Raw genomic sequence first — 13,373 nt, 5'->3', positions numbered from 1 at the left:
TTGGTTCGATCATACAAAAAATGAAGAAAAAAAATCCTTCGTGTCAAATTGAAGAATAAATTAAGAAACAAAGGAAGGAAGTCCGAAATTTACAAAATAACTCCAGAACACCAACATGCCTACAAGCCTGTACAATTTTTAAAAACACGAGCGCGTCACCTGAACGGGCCACGAGTGGACCGGTGGGCCGTCAGGGGCGACCAGACACCGGGCCAAACATGTTCACTAGCTGAGGTTTGAAAATAGATTCTGTCACATGTGCGTGGAAATTATTTTTTTAAGGTTTTGCACGTTTTCCTCGTGGATGCGCTTCAATCGCGTCTCCGTGGCTCGGGAGGGCGTGGGGGGGACGGGGGGAGAGAGGGGGGGGGGGCATGTACAGGCACCAGAGCCAAACTATCTGGGAATAGTTGAGCTTTTTTTTTTTTTACAAATTTAATTCAAAAAAGTTCTGTCACTGCTGAAGTTCCAGTCGGATTAGAACGCGTCCCTTGGTTCCGGGTTCCTGTAGGGCGGCTCGTCCGCGGGGTCTGGCGTGGAGGGCTCGCTGCAGGGCGGCGTCTGGGCCCCGCTTGCCCCCGAGCTGTGGCACACGTACCACTCGCTCAGGTTGGCCGGCTGGGACGAGGCGCCCACCGGCTCCGACAGCACCGACGAGCCTCCCTGGTCCCCCCGGCCCAAGTCCGAGGAAGGGGACACCAGGGACGGCGTGGAGGATTCGTAGCCCGAGCTTGGCGGCGGGGACTTGCAGTGCACCTTCATGTGTTTCCGCAGGGAGCTCGGGTGCGTGTAGGACTTGTCGCAGCCTCGCACCTTGCAGTTGTAGGGTTTGTCGCTGGTGTGGACGTGCGAGTGCTTTTTCCGGTCGCTGCTGTTGGCGAAGCGTCTGTCGCAGCCGTCGAACTCACATTTGAAGGGTTTCTCACCTGTTAACAGTGGGGAGCGACACAATGAAATAGAAATCAATAAATCCAAAGCTTTAAAACTATACTGCGATCACATCCCACAAGGCCTCGTTAAAAGGCTGACAGTTTTTCTCCCCCTTTTTTTTTTGCTGGTCACATTATTCTCCTCTTCAAATGTTAACTTTCCTGCAAATCAATACATATGCAATAACCACAAAAATGGTATTAATGATCTCATGCATAGAGGAATATGAATATGTGAATAATACACTCAACAAGTCTGGGACCCCTCAAAAAGGGGCATAAAAATCATAATTTAGGTTTCCATGGAAACAATTAAACCCCAATTTGTTTATTTAAATTTTCACAATTTCTGAAAGTGAGAACCCATGTAAATACTTTGTCTCCATGTCTCTGTGGACTTAGGGACAAACACCTCCAGGTATATGTCAAACACACACACACATACACACATACACTCACAATATGAGCCACACACACACACTCACTAACAGTGCGTAAACTAGTGTGAAATTATGAGAAATTCGCATATTTTTCCACGTCTGGTGGTTTGAGGCTGGACCTGATCTCCAATGCGGCTTCTAATAATAACAACAGTGTCTGTACCTGATTATGACAAGGCAAAAAAAAAAAAAGACAATCTGAATAAATTACACGGAAATCATCCAGTGCTGATTTTTCTCCAACGATTAGAGCTTTTGAGAATATGTAATTGCCTCTGTCTAATTACACTTGCGGGTTGAATATCAATTTGACCTTCAGCTGTTTGGTGTTGAGAGAGCCAATCAAGGATATTAGTGTCGTACAAGAAAGCGTCGAGGAACAGACCCCAGGGGCAGCCTGCCTGCCTGCCTGCCTGCCTGCCTGCCTGCCTGCTTGCCTGCTTGCCTGCCTGCCTGCCTGCCTGCCTGCCTGCCTGTCTGCCTGCCTGCCTGCCCCCGGTACATGAGCAACACTTTCGGCTGGGTTTAAAACACGAGACCAAGGAGCAGGCCCCTCGGGAGTCAACACGCAGACATCATTTAACAGATTTGTACTTAGGTAATGTGAGCAAATTATATGAATAAAACATAGGGTACCGAAATGGAGCGCGGGGTATAGGGTGTGTGTGTGTGTGTGTGTGTGTGGGGTGGGTGGGGTGGGGGGGGGGGGGGTGGGGGGGGGGGGGGGGGGGGGGGGGGGGGGTGAAGGGATGTGAGGGGGGTGAAGGGGGGGAGGGGGGGTGCCAGCCATGCAACAACAACAACAAGAAGAGGAAGAAAACCCAAACATGCAGAAATCTAGTCTGACTCGACATATTGAGGCCCCTGGTTTCCACACACAGACACACATACTCTCTCTCTCTCTCTCTCTCTCTCTCTCTCTCTCTCTCTCTCTCTCTCTCTCTCTCTCTCTCTCTCTCCCCCCCTCTCTCTCTCGCTCTCGCTCTCTCTCTCACACACGAACACACACGTCACCCCCAGAGACATATAGCACATACGACAAGAAGCAGCCATATTGATCTTGAAAGGTGAAATCAGGGCTTTTGTGCGTGTGTGTGTGAGAGAGAGAGAGGGGGGATCATCGTGCACCCATGTTCAGCTCCGCTCAACCTGTTGGTGTCTCCCATTAGCTGGGTGCACCCATGTCAACTTGTTGCTCGTGGTGCTAAAGAGGCCACGAACAGCTGATCGATACACAAGCAACACAGGCACACCGTGCAAAAACAAAAATCATAATTAATGTTTTAAATATGAACAGAATAAGAATGATACTACTATTAGCAATAATAATAATAATAATGATAATAATAACAATTGGAGGCTCATACAAATCAATTAAAATCAAACTGTCACACACACATCACCATCATCATATCAATTACAACGTGAAGATGCACTTTCCACTCTCCAAATTTGCTGCTCAGCCATGTCTGACATGCACTACACACACACACACACACACACACACACACACACACACACACACACACACACACACACACACACACTCCCCTCTCTCTCCCTCACACACACACACACAGACATAAACAAACACACACACACACACACACTGAAGTGGGCCTCAGTCTTTGCGATTTGCGGTGTAAACAATAAGCACCTTCAGTCCCCAAAGCTCTCAGCAGTGTCAAACTTGTGGGCCACTGCAGAGAGCAACTGGAGCAAACAACACACAGGTGGCCACGCGAGACTGGAGGTAACTGTTGCGTCCACGCAGGTGATGCAGAGCAACAGTTTAGATTGATTATTTCACCGGATCAATACTTCAGAAAAATACATTTAGGGTGAATAAAAATCAATAAAATTTAGCAGGATGTTTTTTGAAATTTTCCACAGCAGCATATTCACAGTATGAACGCAGAACATTATTAAACTTTTAAACACACGACGCCACTCTATCCTACACACACACACCCTCTCTCTCTCACACACACACACACGCTGGTAGTTGTAAATCACATAGCTTTTCATCCCACTGACCTGTGTGCGTCCTTTTGTGAATCTTAAGGTTCTCGGATCTCGCAAACACTTTCCCGCAGCCGGGGAACGGACAAGGGAACGGTTTCTCCCCGGTGTGCACTCGGATGTGATTGACCAGCTTGTACTTGGCTTTAAACGGCTTTCCTTCCCGCGGACACTCTTCCCAGAAGCATATGTGGTTCGCTTGCTCCGGTCCCCCGACGTGCTCCACCGTCACATGCGTAACGAGTTCGTGCATGGTGCTGTAAGTTTTCGAGCAAAGTTTCTTCGGCGACAGCTCCGGCTCCAACCACTTGCAGATCAACTCTTGCTTGATCGGCTGCCTCATGTAGCGGAAAAAGGCGCCGGCTCCGTGGTGTCCGTGGTGGTGGTGGTGGTGAGCGCTGAGATTCATGTTCAGATTCAGACCGCCGTAGCCGTGCAGAGGCGAGGCGGAGAACGGATCAGCCCTGGAGCTCGCCACTTGACTCAAGTGATCAGACCGAACGTACATTTCTCCAGGTAGTCCTAACCTTATTTGTCCATTCAACGCTTGGCCACCCGGGGATCCGTTCGGAGGCTGGTCGTGGTGGAGTCCGGAGAAGAGGGTATGGTTCCCGGCGTCGGGGTGATGACCATAGTGTCCAGGATAGCTACCTGTTGTTGAGACAAACATTCCGTGGTGAGAGGCTGAACCAGCAGTCTGGTCAGTCAGCACTGGCATGGCTTGAGCTGTCAGATCTCTTCGGAGGAGGAAATCCCTACCTGCGGATAAAGCCTGGGCCGGGTGAGACATAGAATAGGGGACGGTTGTCGCCTGCACCGGGCCAAAAGCTCCCGTTTGACTGGAGACCACTTCACTGTGGCCTGCCAGATGATTGTGGTGGTGGTGATGGTGGTGGGGATAATGATGGGCTGGGCTGATTTTGAGGGCCGCGGAGTGCCCCATGTGTTCTGGCCCGAATGGACTCGGCCCCAGGCGGGGTTCCGCAGTAATCTCCCCAGGGTGCGAGTGAGCCATTGAGTGTGGATGGCTGCTGAACCCCGGGAAGCCTGTCACGCTCTGAGGGGTATGGTGGTGATGATGGTGATGGTGGTGAGCCCCTGCCAAGTCAACTAATCTCAGCGCCGTGTTCCGTTTGGAAAACGTAGGATCCATCACGGGGCTTCCCAATGCATCCACGCTCATTACTTCCTAATTTTAGAATAACTTGACAGCAGGCAAAATAATAATGATGATGACAAATATATTTTAATCGCAATGAAAAATAGAGGAAAAAAACTTTGTGAAGTTAAGTCTATCTGCAGACTACATGGAATCCCATTCGGTTGAGAGGCAGCAGCAGGACGCTTTGATACTGAATAGAGATTCATGGTAGGCGCTGCAGCCCGTGGAGCTAAACAATCACCCTGCGCTCTAATTGGTCAGAGCTCGGTGATTGACGTCACTACTGACAGTTTCCAACGTGAAGAAAAATGTCTTAGTGACAGCGAGCAGTCGAGCACGCATGCGCAGTGCCTCGGGCAACGCTTGAGAAAAATAGTTGTTATGCAAAGGTTATTGTACAATAAAAGTCTTAAAAGTTGATCCAGATATACAGTCCTCCATCTTTTGTGGCGGCGGACAAAAGCAGCGCAGCTATGAAAGAGCAATTTCCCCACTTTGATTATGCGATTAAAACACAGGCTGCCTCACGAGACTGTGCACAATGTCACTATAAAACTCGTAAAGATCATAAATAATGCAGTGATATCTTCATTTCGCCCCGTAAGAAGAAGTTTGCGCACAAATTACGCACAAGTTTACGCACGGTAAAGCTCCGACGTCAAGGCGAAAAAAAAGCGGTCCGCTTAATCAAACGTAAAGCTCCACGTGTGGGTTCAGAAACGGTCTCCGGTACATTTCGAACAGTTCTGCCCGCTCTGATTCATGAGCATATGTCCAAAATCCAGCCGCTATTTCTTCCGGCGCCAAAGTCGACCCGGTGCTCGGCTCGTTGGGATCCGCCGTCTGGGGGAGAGAGAGGAGGGCGAGCTACGTCCATTTTCCCGAAGACCAAAAAAAAAAGGGCGTAATGGACGGGACCTGTTGTTATGATCCGGGGCAATTTAGCTTTAGACCCGAGACGGGAGCAGCTGAGGGTCACGGGAGGTGCTGCCGTTCAGCCTGTAACGTTCCAAATCAGACTCAGACGCGTGAGTATATGACGCTATACAATCTCTATCCTGCGAGCTACTTAGTAACTTTAGTTTAAGAGACGATTTTTGCTGCACAGCGAATGCTTAAAGGGCAAAGGAAATACAGTGAATTACAAAAATGTCTTATTTTTGTATGCTTCATTAAATTATGTACCACTCAGTGCGTAGTTGTTTGTTTTTACTGTCATATTTTTAACCACAAGCTCACAAAAGAAAGTCGTGAAAAATCTAATAAGGTTACTGAAACGCAAAACAACTGCACCCGGAATATAATCTGCAACAATGTGGCCATAATTTACACGTGCATGTATGTGTGAGGTCATTTGTAAACAGATAAAGCAGTCGTGAGTTTTTATAGATATGTGGTGTTTATCTGACACACACACACACACACACACACACAGCACTCATTACTTTAGTATTTAGTCCTCGTGCTTATTTGATGCAAATAGAAGACTTCCTTGTCAGTGTGTGTTTACGTACGGTTGAATAATTCCTAGTGTGTGAAGTGACCCAAGAGAAGCTGGTGAAGTTGGCATTAGACTCTCAAATATGAAATGTATCAAATGATCTGACTTAGCCTGAGTCATGATTTGGTCTCAGTCAACATGTCAGTATTTAATTCCCCTCATCTTTAAAACATTAAAATCCGTTGCTATTAAAATGAGCAATTCACTTAAAAGCAAAGTTTTTCTCTGACTGAAAGTGGAATTTTGTGTGTAAAATATTGACACAGGAAGAGCAAACTCCCCCCCACGCGAGGCACTATTTTGCGTGTAAATTCATACACAACCAAACAACAAAGTGTTTTTAATCCTCTTGGGGGCATTAAGTTTGGATTGACTCGTCAAAATTGTCGCTGACAGCGTCGCATCCAGCAACGCAACAAACCCTCGAGTCAATATTTGGAGACGTGACGGATCCACGCGGTGTTTGTGTGAAACGGCCTTTGGAGCAGGAGGCTCGCAGCTGCAGCCGCACAGGCACCAGAGCACCAGAGCTGCAGCAAAGCAGAGCGCAGTGCTGGAAGACTTTGAAGTGCTATTTCTGCTTTAACTTGTCCACACACTCGCAGTGGACTCGAGTCAGATCCCCCTTAAAAAACAAAAACTGGAAGATTTGGCTGCTTTTACTCTCAATCCTAAGCTTCTGGGAGCAAATTCTTTTTAAACACTCCCCCTTTAAAACATCAATATATTACTACGTCTTATTTGAGTGATTCAGCATTTAGAGCTCAGTATAAGGACGAGTTATATCGACACACACAGGCAGGGAACCTTCAAGGGTTCTGTGTCAAATCCTATATGCAAATTCCCTATTTACCCTTTAAGACCTGGAAGTGTTTCCTCTCCCCTTTATCTTCTTTCTTCCACACGCAATTCTTACCGTTTTCCACCTGTTGAAAGATTCCCCTCCCGAAATGTGTGTTTGAATAGCAGAGCAGCGAGCTATTATAGGGGAGAGTTGGATCATTGTACTTGTTAAGTTGAGAACAACAAAACTTCCTCTCTCCCTTGGTTTTCCCACAAGAGCAGAGAGTTGGAGAGTAAAGCCTCGCAGGAAAAAAACATGCCTAGTAGCCAAGAGGAGCTCTGAATGGTTCGCATGGCTCGTCTATGCATGTGGCTTTGAACTTCAGCAGCCCCGGAGGTTCCTGCAGAGAGCGCCGCAAATCCCACTTGATAACTTCGACAACCCACAACGTTTTTTACGCACCGGGGCCATGATGCGTCACCGGCACCGTAAACGCGGACTTTAACGCGCATAATAAGAGATGAGGCGCAGTGTAGTGTCCAAGTTAAATATTGGGGTATTGATGGTATAGAAGAACATGTATCTGTAAGGTGGAGATCTAAAGCGCAGATGGTTCACAGTGTTTGTGTTGGAGCTCCATATGTGGTGGTGGAGAAGCTGGGAAGTGTGTGTGTGCGTGTATGTGTGTGCTATACGAGTCAGAGAGACAGGAACGTGGAGGTGAATTGGACAAGTTGGTGACAGTGGACATCTTTAATATGTCAACCTCATAACCTTACAGATGAGTATGGATATGGATACCTGACACATGTAATGGCATGTATGTAAACAATCTGATCGTGACACACACACGCACACACACATATGGTTGTGCTCTTGTCTGTTTTAATGGCGCTGCTGGGGCTCTAAAGCAGAAGAATGTGTCTGATAATCTGATGTCCCCGCAGGTTAACAAAGACGATCAAAGGACGCTTGACGTTAAACTCACCCCTCCTCTTCCCCCCCCCTCACCCTCTCCCCTCTTATTCTCTCCTTGCGCGTCTCCAAACTTTTGTTGTGCCGTTATTCAGCCCCTTTCCAACCAAATCCACAGTCAGCAATCTCACAATATCTGGGATTGATGATGCAAAGAGGCCAATAGAAGTGTGGGCCCTGCACCGCGGATTGTTGTTTGGTGAGTGGATGTTATTGGGGGGGAAAGGAGCTGAGCCAATGGGGGCTCGACTCGGCACGCATGTGACCGCCCCCCTCCTCTGCCATTCATCAGGGCTGGACTGTGTTGTCTTTTCAATTCATTTATCTGCAGGAATGATTGCGACTATCAGTCTAGAGCTCACCGCCTGACTGAGGAGGTGAAAGTTGCGCCACAGGAAGATAAACCGCAAAAGACAATATCGCATGTATGCACGGTTTCTGCGTGTGCGTCGGATGAGCGGTATAGGGGGGATTCCTCTCGCCGTTAGAAAGTAAACAGAAAACCGGTGGATTTGAGAGTTTTGCTCAGTCGAGTGAGGTCCAAGAGATAGAGAGAGAGAGGGGGGAGGAAGAATATCTGTGCGTGATTTTTTGATTTCTGCTCTCAGTCGTCTCGGCGAGTCTAGACTGAAGATGCTCTTGGACGCAGGACCGCAGTATCCCACCATAGGAGTCACTACTTTCGGCTCCTCACGGCATCACTCAACAGGCGAGGTCACGGAGAGAGAAGTGGCGTTGGGGATAAATCCTTTCGCGGACGGGATGGGCGCCTTCAAAATCAACCACAGCTCCCACGACATCGGCTCCGGGCAGACGGCGTTCTCCTCACAGGCGCCCGGCTACGCAGCGGCCGCTCTGGGACACCACCACCACCCGACCCACGTTGGCTCTTACTCCACGGCGGCGTTCAACTCCACCAGGGACTTTCTGTTCAGAAATCGGGGTTTCGGGGACGCGACCGGCGCGCAGCACAGCTTGTTCGCCTCCGGAAGTTTCGCAGGGCCACATGGACACTCGGATGCGGCGGGGCACCTGCTCTTCCCGGGGCTCCACGAGCAAGCGGCGAGCCATGCGTCTTCCAACGTGGTCAACGGGCAGATGCGACTGGGCTTCTCGGGGGACATGTACGGCCGGGCAGACCAGTACGGCCACGTTACGAGCCCCAGGTCCGACCACTACGCGTCGACCCAGTTGCACGGCTATGGCCCCATGAACATGAATATGGCCGCGCACCACGGAGCGGGGGCCTTCTTTCGGTACATGCGGCAGCCGATCAAGCAAGAGCTCATCTGCAAGTGGATCGAACCGGAGCAGCTGACGAACCCCAAAAAGTCGTGCAACAAAACTTTCAGCACGATGCACGAGCTTGTGACCCATCTGACGGTGGAGCATGTGGGGGGACCGGAGCAGACCAACCACATCTGCTTCTGGGAGGACTGCTCCCGGGAAGGAAAGCCGTTCAAAGCCAAATACAAACTTGTGAATCACATCAGGGTGCACACCGGGGAGAAGCCCTTCCCGTGTCCCTTCCCGGGCTGCGGCAAAGTATTCGCTCGATCGGAAAATCTTAAAATACACAAAAGGACTCACACGGGTAAGATTTGCAGACTTGATGCGGATCGAGTCGCTTTTTTTCGCTCCCAAATCCACGCTGACAATGTCCCCACCCGAGATATGCATGTGATGCGGGTATTATTTATTATTAGGCAGCTGAGGTCTGCTGGCATGTGCTCCGGTGCAGTTGTCGACATAAAATATTCCTCAGGCTCATTTCAGCCATATAACTTTATGTGAAAGCTTTATTTGTTACACATGCTGTAAATTCATTAAATATCTCAGCCTGAGTGACTAAATTCTTCGTTTATATTGGCAGCAGAGAGGCAGCAGCACGAATTTCTGACGATTCTATTTTTATTTATTAATCCTAAATGCATTTAAAGAAGCAAAACAATCACAGCAGCGAAATTGATTTTCTTTTTAAAAAAATATGCATAATTTTGTAAGGGAATATGTGTAAATAGTGAAGATGTCCCCCGGTGTGAACAGTTTGTTTACGTGTGTGTGTGTGTGTGTTTTCCTCGTTTAGGTGAGAAGCCTTTTAAGTGTGAGTTTGAAGGCTGCGACAGGCGGTTTGCAAACAGCAGCGACCGCAAGAAACACATGCACGTCCACACGTCGGACAAGCCCTATCTGTGCAAAATGTGCGACAAGTCCTACACACACCCCAGCTCGCTCCGGAAACACATGAAGGTAAACACACACTTTCTGTGTTCCCATGCAATATTGTGCAGTGTGATATCTGAATATGCAATTATTGATTAAGAAGTGATAGCAAACGATGGTGGAATAATTCACATTAGATTGAGGTTATGTGAGGATTTTTAACGTGGGAATATTTTTTTTTAACTTTTCGTTTATATTTTGTAAAATTATAAATCAGCTAAGTGTTTTGATTTTTTTTCATATCAACAAAACAGTAAAAATAAATTGTACTTAATTTCGATTAATTAATATTTCTGCTTTTGCACAAACAAGTAGACTGGTTTTAAGTATTATTGATATATTTTCTAATGTATTTCTTTTTTCCACTTCTTCCCCCAGGTCCACGAAGCCGCCAATCCGGCCTCGCAGCCGTCCCCCGCGGCCAGCTCAGGGTACGAGTCCTCCACGCCTCCCACCATCGTGTCCCCGTCCACAGAGAACCAGAGCAGCAGCTCCATATCACCAGCAGCCTCGGCAGTCCACCACACAAGCAGCCACAGCACCCTGTCGTCAAATTTCAATGAATGGTACGTGTAAATATTTTTGAGACAAAAAAAAAAAGAGGAAAGAGAGGAGGAGAAAAAAAAAATGAGAGGAAAGAGACTGAATCAAAGACTTTTATCGAGAGGGGGGACAAAAATTCAGCCTGGGACTGAGGAAAAAGACGGAGAGGCCCAAACGGGTCTGAGAGAGGCTGAATATGAATGAATGCATGGACAAAAGGAGGCAAAAGGACAGCCACCAACTTAAACTTTCCCCCCTCCATATTTCTTTTCACTCTTTTATTTTTACTGAGAGACTTGCTCGGAAACAGCATGCGACCTGCCGGTGTAGAGGCCTGACATTTGTTTTTGTACATAAAGGACGGAGGGGAGGTGATGGGAGGGGAGGGGGGGGGGGGGGGGGGGGGGGGGTTGTGGGTATGGGAGTGGGGGGGGGATGCGGGTGCGGGGGGGTGGGGAGAAAAATGTAATATTTTATTTTGTAAATAGTTCTATCCACAGTTTAAGGGAATTTGTGAAAAATGTGGTCCCTAGATATATGGCAAATGAAATGGTTTTAAGAATATTGCGATGAATAGACTTCATTGGAAAAAGAATGTTATAGTTGTGTACCAAATGTGAATTATTCCGTATTACTACAGTCTACACGTCGAACCTTAACCGACTCTTAGTATTAATGTGCTTTTGTAGCCTATTCAGTGCAAACATTTCGTCCAAGGTCCAGTTTGAGTAGCACAGTATCATTGTTGTTATTTAATGTTCATGTCGATAAATCGTGTAGTGGAAGCCTGAAACTCTCCGTGTCAACCTGTTTATGTACGTGGTAAATATAAAAAAAAATCTCTGTCAATTGCTTTGTCTGAAAGGAAGTATTATTACATGTAAAGTAGCTCAATTTTCCATATTTATCCGCATGTAAAGGAACCGGTGACATGTTAGCAATGATCGGTATTTATGGAGAAATGCGCTCGTATGTAAAATTTAGTTTACAAAAAAAATGTTTGGATACATTTCGTACTATATTAAAGGATTAAAAAATACAATAATCCCAGTGGCGTTGGAAGTTATTGGTTGATCTTTAAAATGGGGCAAAAATGAGTGTGTGGAAGCTGCTGCTGCTTTGTGTATGTGTGTGTGTGTGTGTGTTTAAGAAGAAAGAATGTAATTTATTGCAGAGTGAAACAAACAATGGTTGTGGTTGTGAGGTTTGGTTGTAAAATGCGCGTGGTTGCAACTGTGTGAGTTTAGATGTATGAATTATTGCATGTTTAGGTGCACGATTAATTAATTTTAGAGGTGTGTGTGTGTGTGAAAGGGGCGTGCACGAGTGTGTGTGTGTGTGTGTGTATTTGTGTTTGTGTGTGTGTGTGTGTGTGTGTGTGTGCATACAACAACTAAAGGTTTTCTGTTTTATTAAAATGCAGCAGTGACGTGTGCTACTCTTCAGACAGTCAATAATAAGTAATCCCACTCCTCCTCTTGCATCTTCTGTTTATCCAAAATTAACATCCAACATCCAACACTTTGCCCTCCAGTAATGTGCAAATTAAATCGATTAATCACGGAGGTTGTTCCTCGGCGTAAACCGGAATAGTTTGCGTTACTTAATTGTTCGGGAATCTAATTTTCAAATCTAATTTATTTGCCCCCTTTTCCCTGCGCCTCGGTGGGGCTCGCGTGGATGGAAGGACGCGGGCGGGTTGGATGGATAGAGGGACGCGGGCGGGCGGGCGGAGCTTTGCCGTGGCCCCTCATTGTTCCAGGCTGCGGGCTCGTCTGCGCGGCCCATTAGGCAGAGATCACATCCTGGCTTTAGCATGCGCGTATGCACGGAGCCCCGATCGGCCCTAAAGAAAAGAAACAAATAGCAATTTTAATCTGCAAAACACACACACACTCACAGAGACAGACACACACACACACATGCGGTATGTGCGCGTGCGTGGGTGCGTGCGCGCGTGCCCGAGCCCATCTATATATCCAGTTAAAAAAAAAAGAGAGAGAAAGGGAGAAAAACACGACAAGGCGACTCTCAGCACCATCAGCAGCATCTTAGGTGATTTGCTGAAAATGCATTGAAATGTATTCATATTTTCTTTTCACGGACTATTAAATTTGCAGATAAATGAAGGATGGTAATAAAATGACTTTTTCGACTCTATTTAACACTCTATCTGTCTGGGCTGCAGCGCTGATGCCTCCATGCCACATGAATCCTTCCTTAGAAAGTCACTTTAGCAGCTTTATGGAAGAACCTTCGCATGTAACTGGAAATAGAAATGTGCTTAAATCTGCTTTATGAGCTTTGTGGAGGGATGTGATCCAATAGAAACCCGGATGATGTGGCTTTATCGTGGCGTTCTGACCCGACGTACCCCTTTATAATCCGAACGATCTAAAAATGTAGATTTTTCTATCAAAATGCAGACATTTATATATTAATTCAGATAGTTTATTGAGTTCACACTCTGCGTTTTATTTATCGCTGCACATGTTTTTACTGGGGGGGAAGAAACTATTACAGCCGTGCGTCTGCGCCTTTTATGTGGCGTTGGACAGAATACAAAGCACGAACCTTAAGTATGCTGTTTAATTTCTACTTTATGCGTGTGTCGTATTACTTTACAGCCAAACCTTCCCACGAGTGTGACACAGTAAACGCGGAGGGACGAGCTGCGGCCGCGTCTCCTCAGGCGGAGCTGCGTCTCGAACCTGCGAGGCGATTATGGATCAAATAGAATCTGTACAAAAACAACAACAACAACAACATCAGCCACTCTAAATGTATTTAGACT

The 13,373-nt window shown here is 47.1% G+C and overlaps 2 protein-coding genes across 3 annotated transcripts; one reads left to right on the top strand and one right to left on the bottom strand.

Moving 5' to 3' along the window:
• Positions 1-477: 477 nt before the first annotated feature.
• On the bottom strand, positions 478-4,574 carry zic4 (zic family member 4). 2 transcript variants are annotated; one of them, XM_076158260.1, is made up of 3 exons: positions 4,151-4,574; positions 3,407-4,042; positions 478-926 (listed from the first exon to the last, which is right to left on the bottom strand). In XM_076158260.1, the coding sequence occupies exons 1-3, from the start codon at positions 4,572-4,574 to the stop codon at positions 478-480; spliced, it is 1,509 nt and encodes a 502-aa protein (XP_076014375.1). The 2 variants fall into 2 exon arrangements, with proteins under 2 accessions (XP_076014375.1, XP_076014374.1); XM_076158259.1 differs by having other exon boundaries at positions 3,407-4,574.
• A 3,872-nt stretch (positions 4,575-8,446) lies between these two features.
• On the top strand, positions 8,447-10,612 carry zic1 (zic family member 1 (odd-paired homolog, Drosophila)). The gene is made up of 3 exons (XM_076158247.1): positions 8,447-9,407; positions 9,900-10,063; positions 10,415-10,612. Exons 1-3 carry the CDS (start codon positions 8,447-8,449, stop codon positions 10,610-10,612), a joined length of 1,323 nt encoding a protein of 440 aa, XP_076014362.1.
• Positions 10,613-13,373: the final 2,761 nt, after the last annotated feature.

The sequence above is a fragment of the Genypterus blacodes genome, unplaced genomic scaffold (assembly GCF_046128005.1).
Source record: "Genypterus blacodes isolate CSIRO-AG114 ecotype Tasmania unplaced genomic scaffold, CSIRO-AGI_Gbla_v1 ptg000076l_1, whole genome shotgun sequence".
Classification (NCBI taxonomy): Eukaryota; Metazoa; Chordata; class Actinopteri; order Ophidiiformes; family Ophidiidae; genus Genypterus; species Genypterus blacodes.
Note: the sequence above shows the minus strand (reverse complement) of the source record. Positions and strands in the feature narration are given on the sequence as shown.

Excerpts from the sequence above, each read along its gene's own strand:
- zic4 (XM_076158259.1), bottom strand. The coding sequence starts at position 4,574 with ATGAGCGTGGATGCATTGGGAAGCCCCGTGATGGATCCTACGTTTTCC. Across the intron at positions 927-3,406 it reads TCACAAAAGGACGCACACAG|GTGAGAAACCCTTCAAATGT; the intron begins GTCAGTGGGATG and ends CACTGTTAACAG.
- zic1 (XM_076158247.1), top strand. The coding sequence starts at position 8,447 with ATGCTCTTGGACGCAGGACCGCAGTATCCCACCATAGGAGTCACTACT. Across the intron at positions 9,408-9,899 it reads ACACAAAAGGACTCACACGG|GTGAGAAGCCTTTTAAGTGT; the intron begins GTAAGATTTGCA and ends TTCCTCGTTTAG. Across the intron at positions 10,064-10,414 it reads CGCTCCGGAAACACATGAAG|GTCCACGAAGCCGCCAATCC; the intron begins GTAAACACACAC and ends TTCTTCCCCCAG.